The sequence below is a fragment of the Mobula birostris genome, chromosome 11, assembly GCF_030028105.1.
Source record: "Mobula birostris isolate sMobBir1 chromosome 11, sMobBir1.hap1, whole genome shotgun sequence".
Classification (NCBI taxonomy): domain Eukaryota; kingdom Metazoa; phylum Chordata; class Chondrichthyes; order Myliobatiformes; family Myliobatidae; genus Mobula; species Mobula birostris.
In genome coordinates, this window is record NC_092380.1 from 12,555,790 (window position 1) to 12,573,016 (window position 17,227).

The 17,227-nt window shown below is 46.1% G+C and overlaps 1 protein-coding gene across 1 annotated transcript; it reads left to right on the forward strand.

Moving 5' to 3' along the window:
• Window positions 1-4,727: 4,727 nt before the first annotated feature.
• LOC140204824 (protein phosphatase 1 regulatory subunit 15B-like) lies at window positions 4,728-10,739 on the forward strand. The gene is made up of 3 exons (XM_072271659.1): window positions 4,728-4,902; window positions 5,341-6,340; window positions 8,459-10,739. The coding sequence occupies exons 1-3, from the start codon at window positions 4,826-4,828 to the stop codon at window positions 8,660-8,662; spliced, it is 1,281 nt and encodes a 426-aa protein (XP_072127760.1). The 5' UTR covers window positions 4,728-4,825; the 3' UTR covers window positions 8,663-10,739.
• Window positions 10,740-17,227: the final 6,488 nt, after the last annotated feature.

Consider the following 17,227-nt stretch of genomic DNA (forward strand, 5'->3'; position numbering starts at 1 on the left):
CCGAGTCGAGACCCAGGTTCCGGGTCCCTGTCCAGTCTCTGGCTCGGAGTCCTAGCCCAGGCTCCTAGTTCCAATTTCCTGGTCCTGGTCCTGCTTTCCTAGTCTTAGTCCTAGCCCAGGCCCAGTGTCCTTGTCTCGTCCAGGGCCTGTGTCCCTGTCCAGTGTCCTTTCTTCCTGACTCACCTTGCTATCTCGATAAACCTAGTCCTGTTCCTAGTACTTCTGTGTCTGTGTCTTGCATTTGCGTCCACTCCCAACACCCCCTTATGACAGAGTCATCTGTAACTCATTGTCAGTAAGACAAGGGAGATGGTGATGGACTTCAGGAATACTCCCTGCTACTATTGATGGTGAGGACCTACAAGTACCTGGGGGTTCACCTGGATGACAGACTTGAGTGGAGCACCAACACAGAGGCTGTGTACAAGATGGGCCAGAGTTGCCTCTACTTCCTGAGGACGCTGAAATCTTTAGGAGTGTGCAGGCCTCTCTTTCACATGTTCTGCCAGTCTGTTGTCACCGGTACAACCTCCTTTGCGGTGGTTTGCTGGGGCAATGGCATCAACAAGGGTGATGACAACAGGCTCAATAAACTGATTAGAAAGGCTGGCTCTGTTATAGGAGTCAGACAGGACACTCTGGTAGAACAAAGTACCCTACGGAAAATCCTGGCACAAAGTTTCTCACTCTCTGCGTGCCACCTTGGCTGAGCAGAGGAGCACTTTTAGTCATAGACTAAGGCAACTGTGCTGCTCCAAAGAGTCTACATGAGGTCATTCTTACCCTCGACCATAAGGCTCTATAATGAGTCAACCTATAGCCAGGAAAGTGATGACTCCTCCTGTTAGAGTGTTTGAGTTAACTTTTTTAAAATCCTTTCTTATTTCTCTTCTAATATTTGTATATATGCCATGGTGACACTGTAATTTTGATAAAGTGTCTATCTATCTAAAGCTCTGTTAGTTTTATCAAATATATCTGCACATTCAAAAATCCATATTAACACTTTCTAATCCTGTTTCGAAGTGTGGTATCACTTCCTTTGTAACAACGGCAAGAATGTTAACATTTTACCTAATATTTGATCGTGTGGATAGCCAAAGGCTTTTACCCCCAGGGCTGAAACGGCTGGCATGAGGGGGCATAGTTTTAAGGTGCTTGGAAGTAGGTTTCTCACATAGAGAGTGGCGGGTGCGTGGAACTTACTGCCGGCATCGGTGGTGGAGGTGGATACAGTAGGGTCTTTTGAGAAACTCTTAGATACACGGAACTTAGGAAAATAGAGGGCTACGAGATAGGGCAATTCTAGACAGTTTGTAGAGTAGGTTATCATGGTCGGCACAACATTGTGGGCCAAAGGGCCTACATTGTGCCATAGATTTCTATGTTCTTTTTGAGCCAGTCAGTAATTCTGACTCCTCTCACCCCTTTACAAAGTTTCATTTGTCAAGCTCCAGATTGGAAGATGCCAAACAATATATTCAGAACGTCACGTTTAGCTCCCTTAGTTCTCTGGAATGCAGTATTTCAGACTTTGAGAATGCACCAGCTTTCAGATTTATTTATTAGAAACAGCTCTTGAACTTTCGATGGTCAGGAATACACCCTTAACTTCACTAATTATTTTTTCCTTTTTGCGTACGTATAACTGAATCTGAAAGTACAAACTGTAACTTTCCACTGGGGTGGAGTCAGGCATTTGACAGGAAGCTGTGTGATCTCTGATAAGACTGCAGGCGTTGGCTCAGAATTCAAGATGGTTCAGCGCCTTGTTCACTTGCCAGTGCAGAAAGTGGGCTGGGGCGGGGGAGGGATGTCCAGAAACGCGAGGCAGGAGCACATCTACACTCAGGGGATCAGGGGACCTGGACTGACGGGCAGGGCAGGGCGCGGCGCAGGCATGCCGATTATCAGAAGAACAGCTGGTGGGTTTGCAGCCATAGATCATAGGAGCAGAATTAGGCCATCAGACTCATTGAGTCTGCTCTGCCATTCGATCATGGCTGATTTTATACCCTTATTAACCAAAAAGGTACCAACCTCTGCTGGACTGGTCAAAGAACACTGAGGCTGTCTACAAGAAGGGTCAGAGCCGTCTCTATTTCCTGAGGAGACTGAGGTCCTTTAACATCTGCCGGATGATGCTGAGGATGTTCTACGAGTCTGTGGTGGCCAGTGTGATCATATTTGCTGTTATGTGCTGGGGCAGCAGGCTGAGGGTAGCAGACACCAAAAGAATCAACAAACTCATTTGTAAGGCCAGTGATGTTGTGGGGATGGAACCGGACTCTCTGACGGTGGTGTCTGAAAAGAGGATGCTGTCCAAGTTGCATGCCATCTTGGACAATGTCTCCCATCCACTACATAATGTACTGGTTGGGCACAGGAGTACATTCAGCCACAGACTCATTCCACTGAGATGCAACACAGAGCGTCATAGGAAGTTATTCCTGCCTGTGGCCATCAAACTTTACAACTCCTCCCTTGGAGGGTCAGACACCCTGAGCCAATAGGCTGGTCCTGGACTTATTTCCTGGCATAATTTATATATTACTATTTAATTATTTATGGTGCAACTGTAGCAAAAACCAATTTTCCCCGGGATCAATAAAGTATGACGATGACTATGACTATTTAAATATACCCAATGACTTAATAAAGGGGCACCCTTCTATTTGGAGACCGTACTCCCTGGTCCTATCTAGATTGTCCCACTTTTGGAAATATCCTCTCGACATCCGCTCTATCTGGTCCTTTCAAGATCCATTAGGTTTTGGTGATATCCCCCATCATTCTTCTAAACTCCAGTGAGTACAGGGCTAGAACCATTAAACACTTGTTCACCCTTTCATCCCCGGGATCATTTTTGTAAATCTCCCTTTCCAATGACAGCACATCCTTAGACTTGGAGCCAAAACCGTTCACATTACGTCAACACGAGGAAATCTGCAGATGCTGGAACTTCAAGCAACACACATCAAAGTTGCTGGTGCATGCAGCAGGCCAGGCAGCATCTCTAGGAAGGGGTACAATCGACGTTTCGGGCCGAGACCCCTCCTCAGGACTAACTGAAAGAAGATATAGTAAGAGATTTGGAAGTGGGAGGGGGAGATCCGAAATGATAGGAGAAGACAGGAGGGGGAGGGATGGAGCCAAGAGCTGGACAGGTGATTGGCAAAAGGGATATGAGAGGATCAGGGGACGGGAGGGAGGCCTAGGGAGAAAGAAAGGGGGAGAGGGGGGAAACCCAGAGGATGGGCAAGGGGTATAGTGAGAGAGACAGAGGGAGAAAAAGGAGAGAGAGAATATATATATACACATTACGTCAAGTGTGGTCTGACCAGTAAAGCCTCGGGTTCACATCCTTGCATTCATATTCTAGTCCTCTTGAAATGAATGCCAACATTGTATTCACCTGCCTTACCACCTGCTCAGCCTGCAAGTTAACCTTTAGGGAATCCCGCACAGTCCCTTTGCACATGACGATCTGATTTCTGAAATTTCCCCGTTTAGAAAAATAGTCTACGCCTTTATTCCTTCCACCAAGGTGCAGGGCCAGATACTTTCCTGCATCTACCCCTTTGCCCATTTATGAAGTAAATGGCAGGATACTTGGTAGTGTGGAGGAGCAGTGGGATCTGGGGGTACATGTCCACAGATCCCTGAAAGTTGCCTCACAGGTGGATAGGGTAGTTAAGAAAGCTTATTTGTGTTAGCTTTCATAAGTCGAGGGATAGAGTTTAAGAGTCGCGATGTAATGATGCAGCTCTATAAAACTCTGGTTAGGCCACACTTGGAGTACTGTGTCCAGTTCTGGTCACCTCACTATAGGAAGGATGTGGAAGCATTGGAAGGGGTACAGAGGAGATTTACCAGGATGCTGCCTGGTTTAGAAAGTATGCATTATGATCAGAGATTAAGGGAGCTAGGGCTTTACTCTTTGGAGAGAAGGAGGATGAGAAGAGACATGATAGAGGTGTACAAGATAATAAGAGGAATATATAGAGTGGATAGCCAGCACCTCTTCCCCAGGGCACCACTGCTCAATACAAGAGGACATGGCTTTAAGGTAAGGGGTGGGAAGTTCAAGGGGGATATTAGAGGAAGGTTTTTTTACTCAGAGAGTGGTTGGTGCGTGGAATGCACTGCCTGAGTCAGTGGTGGAGGCAGATACACTAGTGAAGTTTAAGAGACTACTAGACAGGTATATGGAGGAATCTAAGGTGGGGGCTTATATGGGAGGCAGGGTTTGAGGATCGGCACAACATTGTGGGCCGAAGGGCCTGTACTGTGCTGTACTATTCTATGTTCTATTCTCTTACTCTGTATAAGCATTTGCAGACCCCCTGCTTCCTCAGCATTACTTGCCCTCCCGCCAGCGCAAAGCGGCCACTCGCTAGCGGCACCCCGGCATTTCCAGACTGGCAACACACATCAAAGTTGCTGGTGAACGCAGCAGGCCAGGCAGCATCTCTAGGAAGAGGTACAGTCGACGTTTCAGGCTGAGACCCTTCGTCAGGACTAGAGATGCTGCCTGGCCTGCTGCGTTCACCAGCAACTTTGACGCGTGTTGCCCGAATTTCCAGCAGCTGCAGAACCCCCGTTGTTTCCAGACTGGGCTGGTTCCGATTCACGACGTGCGCAGGATGACGTAAGGAACCTGGCGCCGCCGCTAATTGGCTAACCCCTCCGCCGATTACGTCAGCGCGCTGCTATATAAGCGGACGCCGCGGCCGCCCTCGTCATCAAATGGCTGACACAGAACGGAGAATTTAGAGTATGAAACCCCGACGGACAGGTCCCGGCACCGAGAGAGCGAGAGACGATGGGCGGAAGCACTGTGAGATCAGAGACACTCGTAATGGGCGTAGGCCACTGGACGGAGGCTGACCACAGCAGCAGGTACGCGGGAGGCCTTCACGGTGTGGGTGGGGGAGACTGAGTGGGCTTGGGCCACGGGGACCCGTCCGGGGTGGGATTGGCGGCATGGGTAGAGCCGTGCCAGTGTGGTGGCATGAGTAGAGCCGTGCCAGTGTGGTGGCATGGGTAGAGCCGTGCCAGTGTGGTGGCATGGGTAAAGCCGTGCCAGTGTGGTGGCATGAGTAGAGCCGTGCCAGTGTGGTGGCATGAGTAGAGCCGTGCCAGTGTGGTGGCATGGGTAAAGCCGTGCCAGTGTGGTGGCATGAGTAGAGCCGTGCCAGTGTGGTGGCATGAGTAGAGCCGTGCCAGTGTGGTGGCATGAGTAGAGCCGTGCCAGTGTGGTGGCATGGGTAAAGCCGTGCCAATGTGGACCGCCTCTCACTGTCATACACTAAAATTTTCTTCCCTTTGTGTTCTCAGTTATCTTGGGCACCTTGGCATGGAGGTGTGTAAAATGGTTTCCCATGATGGACCCTTCCAGGAGAAGAACCTACTTCTGCCATGGATCTCTGGGATGTGTTGGAAACTGTTGAAGGTCTGTCTGTTCTTGCTCATTGAGTTCTCTCCCACATGCTTTGGGCTAACAGAACTGATGGGGAAGAGAGGCGCTTACCAGCAACTGCGTCGTCAGCTGGGCAACGGCATGTTGGGCGAGGAGAATACAGAGGTTCGACTTCAGTGTCGGCACCTGCCTCAATCCAGCGCTGGTTTACCTCCCCAGTACAATCCCTCTGGAGGCAGCGGGTCAATGGCTGAAGGGAAATCACCAACTGCAAGCCCCTACCACACGAAAACTAGGCTTGAAAGACCAAGTGAAATGGACTTCAGCTGTACAAATCCACTCATTCTAGCCATGATCTGGCCGGACACAGAAGAGAACGCCCGGTCACTGGACCGGGACGATGAACAGTCACTGGACTGGGACGATGACTCAGAGGAGAACATAGATGATGCCCAGTCCAGTGATTGGTCCACAGATGATGATGATGATGATGACAACTCGTATGATGAAGATGATGACTCGTATGATGAAAGTGACACTGATCTGTGGGGCTCCTTTTTTCAAAATGACCCCTACAATCCCTTGAATTTTTCAGCATCCACTGGGCACCAAGACCCGACTTGCAAGGGCGATGCAGAGGAAGATGTTTCTGTGGATCAGCTTGATTCTGAAGAATCTGCAAATGACGAGCTGTGGGACTCGTTCTTTCAAAACACTGACCCTTTTAACCCTTTGAACTTCTCGGCTTGCACTACCACCTGGGCATCCAGTAACCAGGAAGTGAAGGAAGGAGGCTCTAACACTAAGCTGCCAGAGACCTCTGGTGTGTATTTCAACACTGACGTCCCCAATGGGGAACAGCCTGTACTAACTCTGAAGCAAGAAACCAGTGAGAGCCAGAGGAAAACTGGCAAAAAGGTAGGTACCAACATACTGGAATTCAGATTGCCATGTTTTGCCCGGCAGATAGTCAACAGCACAGAAACAGGCCCTTTGGCCCATCTAGTCCATGCCGAACTATTATTCCACCTAGTCCTACTGACTTGCTTCTGGACCATAGCCTTCCAAAGCTCTCCCATTCATGTACTTAAATTTTGAAATCAAACCTGCATCCAGCACTCCTGCTGGCCACTCGGACCACAATCTAGTGCAAAAGTTCCCCATCAGCTGCTGCTTAAACATTGCACCTGGCTGGAGCATGGCTTCAAGTTCTAGTCTCACCCCACCTCAGTGGAAACGGCCTGCTTGCACTTCCCTCATCTATCCCCTCATACCTTTTGTCTACCTCTATCAAATCTCCCATCATTCTCCTGCGCTCCAGGGAATGAAGCCACAGTCTATTTAACCTCGTCCTGGAAGGAGAAGTCCTCGTGTTTTGCTGGGACCTGCAGGAGTTCCTTCATTCCACGAAAATGCCTTTAGATGTTGTATTCCTGTCCCCAGCACAGTTCTACATCTGGTTGGGAGTGCTCTCCCACCCACCGTGCCACTGTGAGGAGAATTTCTCCCGCATCCCCTTCCCACCCCTTTGAGGACATAGGTCACCTGGGATCCGGGTTCAATATCTTACTGGATTCATAATAGTGGGAAGTAGAACGACAGCTCTACTTCCAGGATGTGATACCTCATTGGAGGCTTGTGAATAGTGGTGTGGCACAGGGGTCTGGGCTGTGACCTTTGTTAAATATAACTGATTAGTAAGTTTAAGCATGATGTGTTAAAGTAAGTGTTATCATACAATGCAGGGGGTTATCACTGACAACACTGCTGGTGCCGAACTGTTGTTGCTTTCGCTTCATCAGCTACATGGGAGGGGTGGCGTGTTGGGAGCCTGCTGCATGGGCAACAGCTTGCTCTATTGTACTGCCTTGGCCTGTGATAGGACGCGACATCCTCGGTCGGCCTCAACCAACTGAGTTCCTCAAGGTGGTTATCAAAAGTTAAGTGGGATTACGATCAGTGAGGAATTCAGGGTGTGGGACAAGTGGGATTTCAATCAGTGAGGAACTCCAGGTGTGGGACAAGTGGGATTTCAATCAGTGAGGAATTCAGGGTGTGGGATAAGTGGGATTTCAATCAGTGAGGAACTCGGTGTGGGACAAGTGGGGTTTCGATCAGTGAGGAATTCAGGGTGTGGGACAAGTTAAGTGAGATTTCATTCAGCTAAGAATTCAGGGCGTGGGGCAAGTTAAGTGAGATTTCAGTCAGCTAGGTAAGGAGTTGAAAACAGGCAGGTGGCTTTCAATTCAGGTGAATGTGAAAATATAACATGTTGCCAAGTCAAACTAGGGTGGAGTCCTTGCAATGAATGATTGGGGCCCTGGGGAACGGTTGTGGAAACAGAAGGACTTGGGAGAGCAAGCACATAAAAGTAGACAGGGTGGTGAAGAAGGCAATTTAATATGCTTTGAGTACACAGACTGGGATGTTATGTCCCAGTACAGGAGGTACCTGGTAAAGAGGGCACTGTGTTTACATTGCCACATACTACCTCGAGATTCAGTGCTTTTACTCGGAAGGGAATAAAACTCTGAGGGGTGACTTCACATAGTGTAATGTGGGGTGAGCTGTGGGAGAAAGTGGTTGTGGCATGTGCAGTATTCTTTTAGATAGATGCAAGGATAGGTGGGATATGAGTCAAGTACAGGGAAATATATCTAGCTTGGTGGTCATTATTGTTGGCACTGAACTGAGCCCCAAGACCTTTCTCTGAGCGCTGACTCATTACTGAGGCTTCTGATGACTCATCTGTATTGTGGAAACTTGATGAAATGTTTTGTTAATGTAAGTGAAATGTGACTCTGAGCAGGAAGCCCATTAATTGTAATGTCATTCAGTGCTTCCTGCACAATTTTCTGCTTTAGTTAGTTGCATTTGAGAGATCCATGAATCTTAACGAACCACGGATTAATCCTGACACTAAATATCTGCCTGTGTGTACACATTGGGTGTCAGCAGCAGGGACTTGCGGTGACTGGATTAGCCGAAGCACAGAGGAGGGAGAAGCTTCACATAACTGGTTGTTCTCTCCTTCAGGTCCGATTTTCTCCCGTGGTTGAAATTCACCGGATGATTGTGTGGGATTTTGCCTCGCGAGCTGCTCGTAAAGGTCCCTGGGAACAGTGCGCTCGAGACCGAAGCAGATTCGAGCGTCGCATTGCCAGTACCGAGGCTGCCATTGGCCACTGCTTGGACCCGGAGCACAGGCGCGCTGTGTGGACGAGGCTTTACGGCAAGTGAGCTGCAGAGAGCTGGAGCTCCCCCCCCCTGAGCTGGGTTACGGACATGGGCACACCTGGGGTCGGGTGGGTGGGGGACAAAAACAGAAAATGCTGCCAGAAACATAGTTCCTCTTGCAACAAATGAGTTCTGACCTGAGTATTTCCAGCATTTTCTGTTCTTCTTGTGAATTTTCAGCATCCAGTGTTTTTAATTCTCACTTCTGTCAAGCACTTTCATTGTAATACTCACCTGAGACCTTGTAAAATTGCAATGAAGCCACTCCTGTTATTGGGCCTTCAGATGTTTCTTTTGGTTTGGGTATTGTGGATTCGAAACCGAGCCCTCGCCAGCTCCGTGCAGTGCAGAAGCTCGTACTTTCATAAATTTTGTCCCCGGCGACTGGCACAGTGTTTCATAAAGGAATTTAGGAAGGAGACAAAGCAGAACAAATGAATGAAAACCAAGAAAATAGGGTCAAGGTTCTGGGGTCAATGTTAAAACAGCAAAATTGTTGGCGCTACACCTGAGTGCGTGCAGCATTCACAGCGAGGTAGGCATAAACTCAATGGATCAATCCCTTTAACCCAAAACCTTTTGTTATGCCATGGAGTCTTGCCATGGACTGAGGAGTCCGTGGACCCTCAGGTTAGGAATCCCTTCTCCAACCCATGAGATCCGTACCAACTAACAGGCACTGCTTTTGTTTACCAACCCTTACCCGCTATTGGGTTCTTCTGGGCGTGTTTCCGTACTGTCCCACCAGCCTGGCTCTCCTGGGGCATTTGCCTTTACTGCCTCCCCATGGAGAAGCCCAAGTAGCCCACAGTGAGAGCACGCAAGCTCAACCCAGGCTGCGGTAGGGGTCGGCATTGAAGCTGGGTGGCTGGAGTTAGTTCCAGTTACAAAATGTGACTGCATTGTGACCAGAGCTGCCTGATTTAAAGGGGTTTCAACACGGAGGGAGATGGTAAAAGCGGAAATGTGTTATAAAGGGAATGAGATCTATAGAGCAGTGAGAAACAAATTTTTGTTCAAGCAGATCCTGCAGAATCAGAATTAATTTGGGTGGACCTAAGAAATGACAAATGGCCTGGAAACATTAGAAATGAACCAGAAGCCTCCAAATTGTACTAGCTGTAACAGTGGGACTGTGTAAATCAGGAAATTGGAGCAGGGCCAATACAGAAACTGAGTGCGTATAGATTGGGCAAGTGGTAGCAAAGTGGAGGTTGAATTCACAGTAATCTAAGTATGATCACCAAGTTAAGGAACCCACTTGAAAAGGCTCTTAGAGCCTTTTGCTCTTGGTGTAGTGCAGAAGGTTAATTGCCAGCCTTGTGATAAAAGGGCCCCTTGGGGAAGAGTGATCATAATGAATTTTGCACCTAGTGATGCAATTTTGATCTAGGACTACGATCTTAAGAGCACCAAAGCTATGGTTGGACTGGGGGGGAAAGAAAACACATCTAAAGCTGTGACTGAGGACAGGAAATTAGTGGCTTTTAAGAAATAATGCATAATTTGCAGAATTAGATTCTTTAAGGGACAAAATTTTAATAGGGAAAGTGGCTCATCTGTGGCTGACAGGGGAAATTAAAGTTCCCAGAATCAGGATTTTGGGAATATTTCGAAATTGAAATTAATTTCATGGTCTTTGTTTTAGAAAATAAAAGCAAAAGATAAAAATAGACTGCAGGAGTTTTTATAGTTATATAAAAAGGAAAAGGTTAGTAAAGGCAAATGGTGCTGTCTCATAGTGAGGTGTTTGTAGAGTGCTACCTGTTTATGTTAGAACTAACTGACCTGTCACTAACATTACTGACCTAAGACAGCCGTTGACTAAATGTCTGTTAGTTAGCTGGACACATTGCAAGGACACTATTTTATGTTTTCAATACCTATTGCACATTTATTATTATTTCTTGTATTTGGAGCAGTTTGGTGTTTTTTGCACTTTGATTATCTGTCCTTTTTGGGGGCATTGATTATATTGTATTTCTTGTATTTATTGTGAATACCCACAAGAAAATGAATCTCAGGGTTGTATATGCTGACGTATATGAACTTTGATAATAAATTTACTTTGAACTTTGAATCACTGCCTAATAATATATTGAAAAAATTCTTAAAACCCAGTTTTAATTTGCAGAATTGTCCATCATAAACAACCCCACAGAAGAAATACTTAAAGACTGAGGATGGTTTGAAAGGTCGGCACAACAGCGTGGGGCTGAAGGGCCTGTACTGTGCTTTACTCTACACTGACATGGATAGCTATCAGTAACAGTCAATTTTGGGGGGGGGGTGGGTGGAGGTTATCAGGTACCTTGTGATTTTAATTGTTCTTTCTCTCCACGACTGGAAAATGGGTTTGGTGAATTGAATGCTTGTTTTATTTGCTTTTGTCAGGGTGCCAGTACATTCTCACAATGAGTTTGATGTAGTTACAAAGAAGGCAAGACCGCATCTATACTTTATTAGGAATTTGAAGAGATTTGGTATGTCAACAAATACACTCAAAAACTTCTATAGATGTACCGTGGAGAGCATTCTGACAGGCTGCATCACCGTCTGATATGGGGGGCGGGGAGCTACTGCACAGGACCGAAAGAAGTTGCAGAAGGTTGTAAATCTAGTCAGCTCCATGTTGGCCACTAGCCTACAAAGTACCCAGGACATCTTTAGGGAGCGGTGTCTCAGAAAGGCAGTGTCCATTATTAAGGACCTCCAGTGCCCAGGGCATGCCCTTTTCTCACTGTTACCATCAGGTAGGAGATACAGAAGCCTGAAGGCACATACTCAATGATTCAGGAACAGCTTCTTCCCCTCTGCCATCCGATTCCTAAATGGACATTGAAGCTTTGGACACTACCTCACTTTTTAAAAAAAATATATACAGTATTCCTGTTTTTGCACATTTTTAAACAATCTATTCAATATACATAATTGATTTACTTGTTTATTATGTTTTATTTATTATTTTTTCACTCTCGCTGCTAGATTATCTATTGCATTGAACTGCTGCTGCTAAGTTAACAAATTTCACGTCACATGCCAATGATAATAAACCTGATTCTGATTATTGCATTCCCCAGCACTGATATCATGACATTCCTCCTGTTCCTCATCTTCCTCACGCACTTCAGCCTTTAAACTGCTCCCACTAGGGCGTCCACGTCCACTGAGATAATACAAGACTGCAGCAGCCAAATATTCTCTCACCCTACTTCTGGGAAGAGAGTGAGGTTGGCATCAATACACGGGGGAAAATCCATTAAAGTTATCATCAGCAGCTTCAAACAAACATGCGGAAATAAAGCAATTAACAAGAGGAAACCTGCAGATGCCGGAAATCCAAGCAGCACGCACAAGGTACTGGAGGAACTCAGCAGGCCAGGCAGTTTCAGGCTGAAACCCTGAATCAGGACTAGGGGGAAAAAGATGAGGGGTCAGAGTAAGAGGGTGGGGCGGAGGGGGGGAAGAAACACTCGGTGATAAGTGAAACTTGGAGGGAGGGAGGGTTGAAGTGAAGAGCTGGGAAGTTGATTGGTGAAGAGATACAGGGCTGGAGAAGGGGGAATCTGCTAGGAGAGGATGGAAGGGCATGGAAGAAAGAAGAGGGGAGGAGCACCAGAGGGAGGTGATGGGCAGATAAGGAGGTAAGGTGAGAGAGGGGAAGAGGGCGTGGCATCACCAGAAGTTCAAGGAAATCGATGTTCATGCCATCAGGTTGGAGGCTACCCAGATGGAATTGCTTTTCCAACTCGAGTGTGGCCTCATCGCGGCAGTAGAGGAGGCCATGGACTGAGTGTCAGAATGGGAATGGGAAGTAGAATTAAAATGGGTGGCCACTGGGAGACACCATCTTTTTCTGGCGGATGAGCAAAGCAGTCTCCTGAGGTGACACCAGACACAATAGATGACCCCAGACGACTCACAGGTGAAGTGTCACCTCACCTGGAAGGACTGTTTGGGGCCCTGAATGGTGGTGAGGGGGGAGGTGTAGGGGCAGGTGTAGCACTTGTTCCGCTTGCAAGGATAAGTGCCAGGAGGGAGATTAGTGGGGAGGGATGAATAGACAATAGAATCACGTGGGGCGCCATCGCTGTGGAAAGGAGAAAGTGGGGCCCAAGGTGGGGAAGATGTGTTTGGTGATGGGATCCCATTGGAGATGGCTGGATGCTGAGGCTGGTGGGGTGGTGGGTGAGGACAAGAGGAACCCTATCCCTGGTAGGGTGGCGGAAGGATGGGGTAAGAGCAGATGTGCGCAAAGTGGAAGAGACGCGGTCGAGGACAGCATTGACGGTGGAGGAAGGGAAGCCCCTTTCTTTGAAGAAGGAGGACATCTCCTTAGTTCTGGAATGGAAAGCCTCACCCTGAGAGCAGATGTGGAGACAGAGGAATTGGGAGAAGAGGATGACATTTTTACAAGTATCAGGGGTGGGAGAGGTATATTCTTGGTAGTTGTGACAGTCAGTGAGTTTAGAGTAGACATCAGTGGATAAGCTGTCTCTAGAGACAGAGAGATTGAGAAAGGGGAGGGAGGTGTCAGAAATGGACCGGGTAAATTTGAGGGCAGGGTGGAAGTTGGAGGCAAAGTTGATGAAGTCGACGAGCTTCGGCTGCAGTCCAGTGTAGGCTTGGAACGTAGCCGACAAAAAGGCAGGCACAGCTGGGATCCATGCGAGTGTCCATGGCTACACGTTTTGTTTGACGGAAGTGGGAGGAGCCAAAGGAGAAATTATTGAGAGTGAGGACAAGGTCTGCCAGATGGAGGAGAGTGGAGGTGGTGGGAACTGTTTGGGTCTGGTCTTCCTTATTATGTCCTGCTTTCCCATATGCCAGGCTTTCTTCTGTGTGCTTACTGCTCAAAGTAAAGCTACATTGAAAATCTTGCTGGATTGCAGGCAGATGACCTCTTTTTGTTGTCACGTGACTGGCAACAATGAATATAGAAATGAGTCAGGTTTTATAAACAAATAAACATTTATTAAACTCTGCTCAAAATTAGTAAAATGATAAACAAACAAAAAACCTTAACCGGAAGTAAACTGCTATGCGGCCATTTAACAAACCTCCACTCTGCACTAGTTCTTAAAGCGATAAATGCAAAAACAGTTCTTAAAGTGGTAAATTCAAACACAGTTCTTAGAATGGTAAATTCGAAAGTCCAAGAGATTTATACAGCCAATTAGGAGAGATTTTCCTGAAGTAAAGAATTCCTCAAAGACTCGACATCACTGCCAATCCTAGCCGGATCCTGCCTTATCCGCAGGATTCACAACGACGGAAATAAAACAGTTTAAAGGCACTGACCTTTCCCTCAGGATACTAGATACTGCACAGCCTTTTCTGCTGCTTTTAGCAGAGGCTATCTCATGCAGATCACTCCTTGAACGAATTCAATAATGGTCGATTCTCTCCAAAACCGTCGAACGACTCCTTCAGGTTCCTGTCTTCACTCTCCAATATTACTGAAAACGTACATCAACAAATCTGGCAGCTATTGGTGAAACTGCCGGCCCAACACTTCTGTACCTTACAATAGAAAGTAAAACTCTGTTTTAAAACTATACTGTGTCATGAGATTAATAAGCAGTGTAGTGGAGTATTTGACGATCTAACTGAAAATTAACTGCATCACCAGGGGTCTACCCTTATATACCTGGTGAGAACAGGTCATCACGTGACCTCACATCGGCAGGAAAATTACATCATGTGACCTCACAAGACCATTACATCATCCTCATAAGACAGTCACAAGATATCCATGAAGTATGTAACATTGTGGTAAGCATCTTAGGATGATGAATTTTGTTTAGTTATGCCTTGGTGCACTAGCTGAGCCTTTGTAGTTTAAATGGGAGGGAGAAAAAAGTTGTTTTTTTAACCCTTGGACTACAGGGTGAGCTGAACAAATAATCCAATTAAAAGTAGGATCTTGGGTTTCTAGAACTTCATGTGATGATCAAGTTGCTGGAAAAGTCATCGGAGATGTCATCCAGGCCTTTTTGTTTGCCACTGTGGCTACCCGAAGCCTGCAACAGGCATTGGCTGCTCGAACAACTCAGGCTCAAGGTGAATGAGTTGGAATCTGAGCTTCAAACACTGTGACACATCAGCGAGGAGGAGAGTTGGCTGGACTTTGTGTTTCAGGAGGCAGTCACGCTCATTAGATTACAGACCAGGTTGGAGGCAGTTAATCAGGGACAAGAGGGTGTGGCTGAGAGTGAGCCAGATGAGGGAATCCAAGTGCTGGAGGAGCCTCTGTCCTTGACCTTGCCGAACAGCTCTGAAATTGTTCCCTGTGAGGATGAGAGAGGGCGGCAGCAGGAAGGATGAACAACCGAATTGCTACTCCATGAGCCACTCAAGAGGGGTGAGAGAAATAAAGTTGTAATTCGGCACAGTGTACTCAAGAGAATAGTCACAATTCTGTCACAAGGATTGAGATTCCTGAAGGATGTGCTCCCCGATTTGATGAGTTCTTCCAGCATTTTGCGTGTGTTTCTCTGGATTTCCAGGATCTGCAGAATCACTTGTATTTATGATTTTTAGAGCAGCTTGTAGGTGACCTCGATGCTCTGATTATGTTGCCGACTTGTTTGAAGGTACAAGAGGAGAGAAGCCAATAATTGCTAACAATGTGGATGGCACACCAATTATAAAATCAGAAATTAAAATGACATTGGGGAAAATTAGACCAGATGGCATAGCTATAAAATGATTAAAGCACTGAAAGATTTCAGGGTTGAAGGGTTGATAGATTTGCTGAACGGAATGTATGATAGCAGGGAACTAACTAAGGAAATGAGCCAATCAGTATGTATTGCACTGCTGAAAAGTCCTGGAGCAATTGCATGCGAGTTACAGCACACAATTAGTTTGATGAGTCACGTTGTAACACTCCTGCTGTGGATCATCATGATGCCAGCAATAAACCAGAGATTACACAAGAGCACTGTGACTTCATTGAGGATTGTGGAACGCAAAATTTTTTTTGCAGTCTTCATCTTCAGAATGATCTGTGAGCATGTCACAGAGGTCCATTGTTTCATTGAAAGGCGAAGTTTACCAAAGCTTTTGATAAAGGGTCAGTCCCAAGGAGCTTATAAGAATCCTTCAGCGCTTGGACAATGACGGGAAAGATATCAGAGTCAGCAGAAATTTATATTGGGAGCAAAGAGCAGGAATGAGAGTTGAAAATGAGACAAGTTGATGAGACAATGTCTAGATTGAGAGGCGAGTCAGACAGGATTGTGTTCTCCCACCCGACCTATTCAACCTTTATAGTGAGAAGATTCTAAGAGAAGTTAGCAGCATTCCAGGCAGGATAATTGGTGGATACAATTTGAACAACTTATGATGCACAGACCACACAGTGCCGATAGCTACTTCTAAAGAGAAGCTTCAAGAAATACAAGATAAAGCCGAAGAAAATGCTAAGAGAGGAGTGACCATCACCCGCAAGTAGACCGAATGCATGGTTGTCACAAAGAAGAAATACAGAAATGAAAACTGAAAGTGGGCAACAAAGCAATTAAACAAACATGGAAGTTCAATTACTGAGTGAGCACAATAACATCTGATGTTGAAATTAGGATTGGGATTGTTAAATGTGCGTTTGAATATTTGAGCAAGATACTAAAGAATAACACTTCCTATGGGTATGAAACTCAGAGTGTTGTGGTGCTATGTCCATTCCACACTAACACATAAATGTTGGACAATATCAAAGCAAAATGAGGGAAGACTGGAAGCTGCAGAAATGTGGTTTTTGAGAAGAATGATGAAAATATTGTGGAAGGACAGAATAACAAATGAAGTGCTGCGAAACGCTGGAATAAACAGAGAGCTGCTATCATCAATCAGGAAACTACAGCTAGAATTTCAGGGACATGTACTGAGGAGAGAGAAGTTCTCAGATTAAAGATAGATGGAAGACCTATGATCCACGTCATAGGATGTGGCAGATGATGATGATGATGTGGCACATGATGATGCTGATGATGATGATGATGTGGTTGAGCTCACTAGGGAAGAGATCATTCTGGATTTGATGTTGTGCCATGAACCAGTTCTGATTAGGGAACTTAAGATAAAGGAACTTTAGGAGACAGTGATCATAATAATCAGAATCAGAATCAGGTTTATTATCACCAGCATGTGTCGTGAAATTTATTAACTTAGCAGCAGCAGTTCAATGCAACACATAATATAGAAGAACAAAAACAAAATATTGATAATAAATAAATTACAGTATATGTATAATGAATAGATTTAAAATCATGCAAAAACAAAATACAGTAATATATTTTTAAAAAGTGAGGTAGTGTTCATGGGTTCAATGTCCACTTAGGAATCGGATGGCAGAGGGGAAGAAGCTGTTTCTGAATCGCTGAGTGTGTACCTTCAGGCTTCTGTACCTCCTACCTGATGGTAACAATGAGAAGAGGTCATGTCCTGTGTGGTGGGGGTCCTTAATAGTGGATGCCACTTTTCTGAGACACTGCTCCCTAAAGATGTCCTGGGTACTTTGTAGGCTAGTACCCAAGATGGAGCCGGCTAAATTTACAACCCTCT

Coding starts and splice junctions, on each gene's coding strand:
- LOC140204824 (XM_072271659.1), top strand. CDS start 4,826: ATGGGCGGAAGCACTGTGAGATCAGAGACACTCGTAATGGGCGTAGGC. Junction 4,903..5,340: donor GAGGCTGACCACAGCAGCAG/GTACGCGGGAGG, acceptor TTGTGTTCTCAG/TTATCTTGGGCACCTTGGCA. Junction 6,341..8,458: donor AGAGGAAAACTGGCAAAAAG/GTAGGTACCAAC, acceptor TCTCTCCTTCAG/GTCCGATTTTCTCCCGTGGT.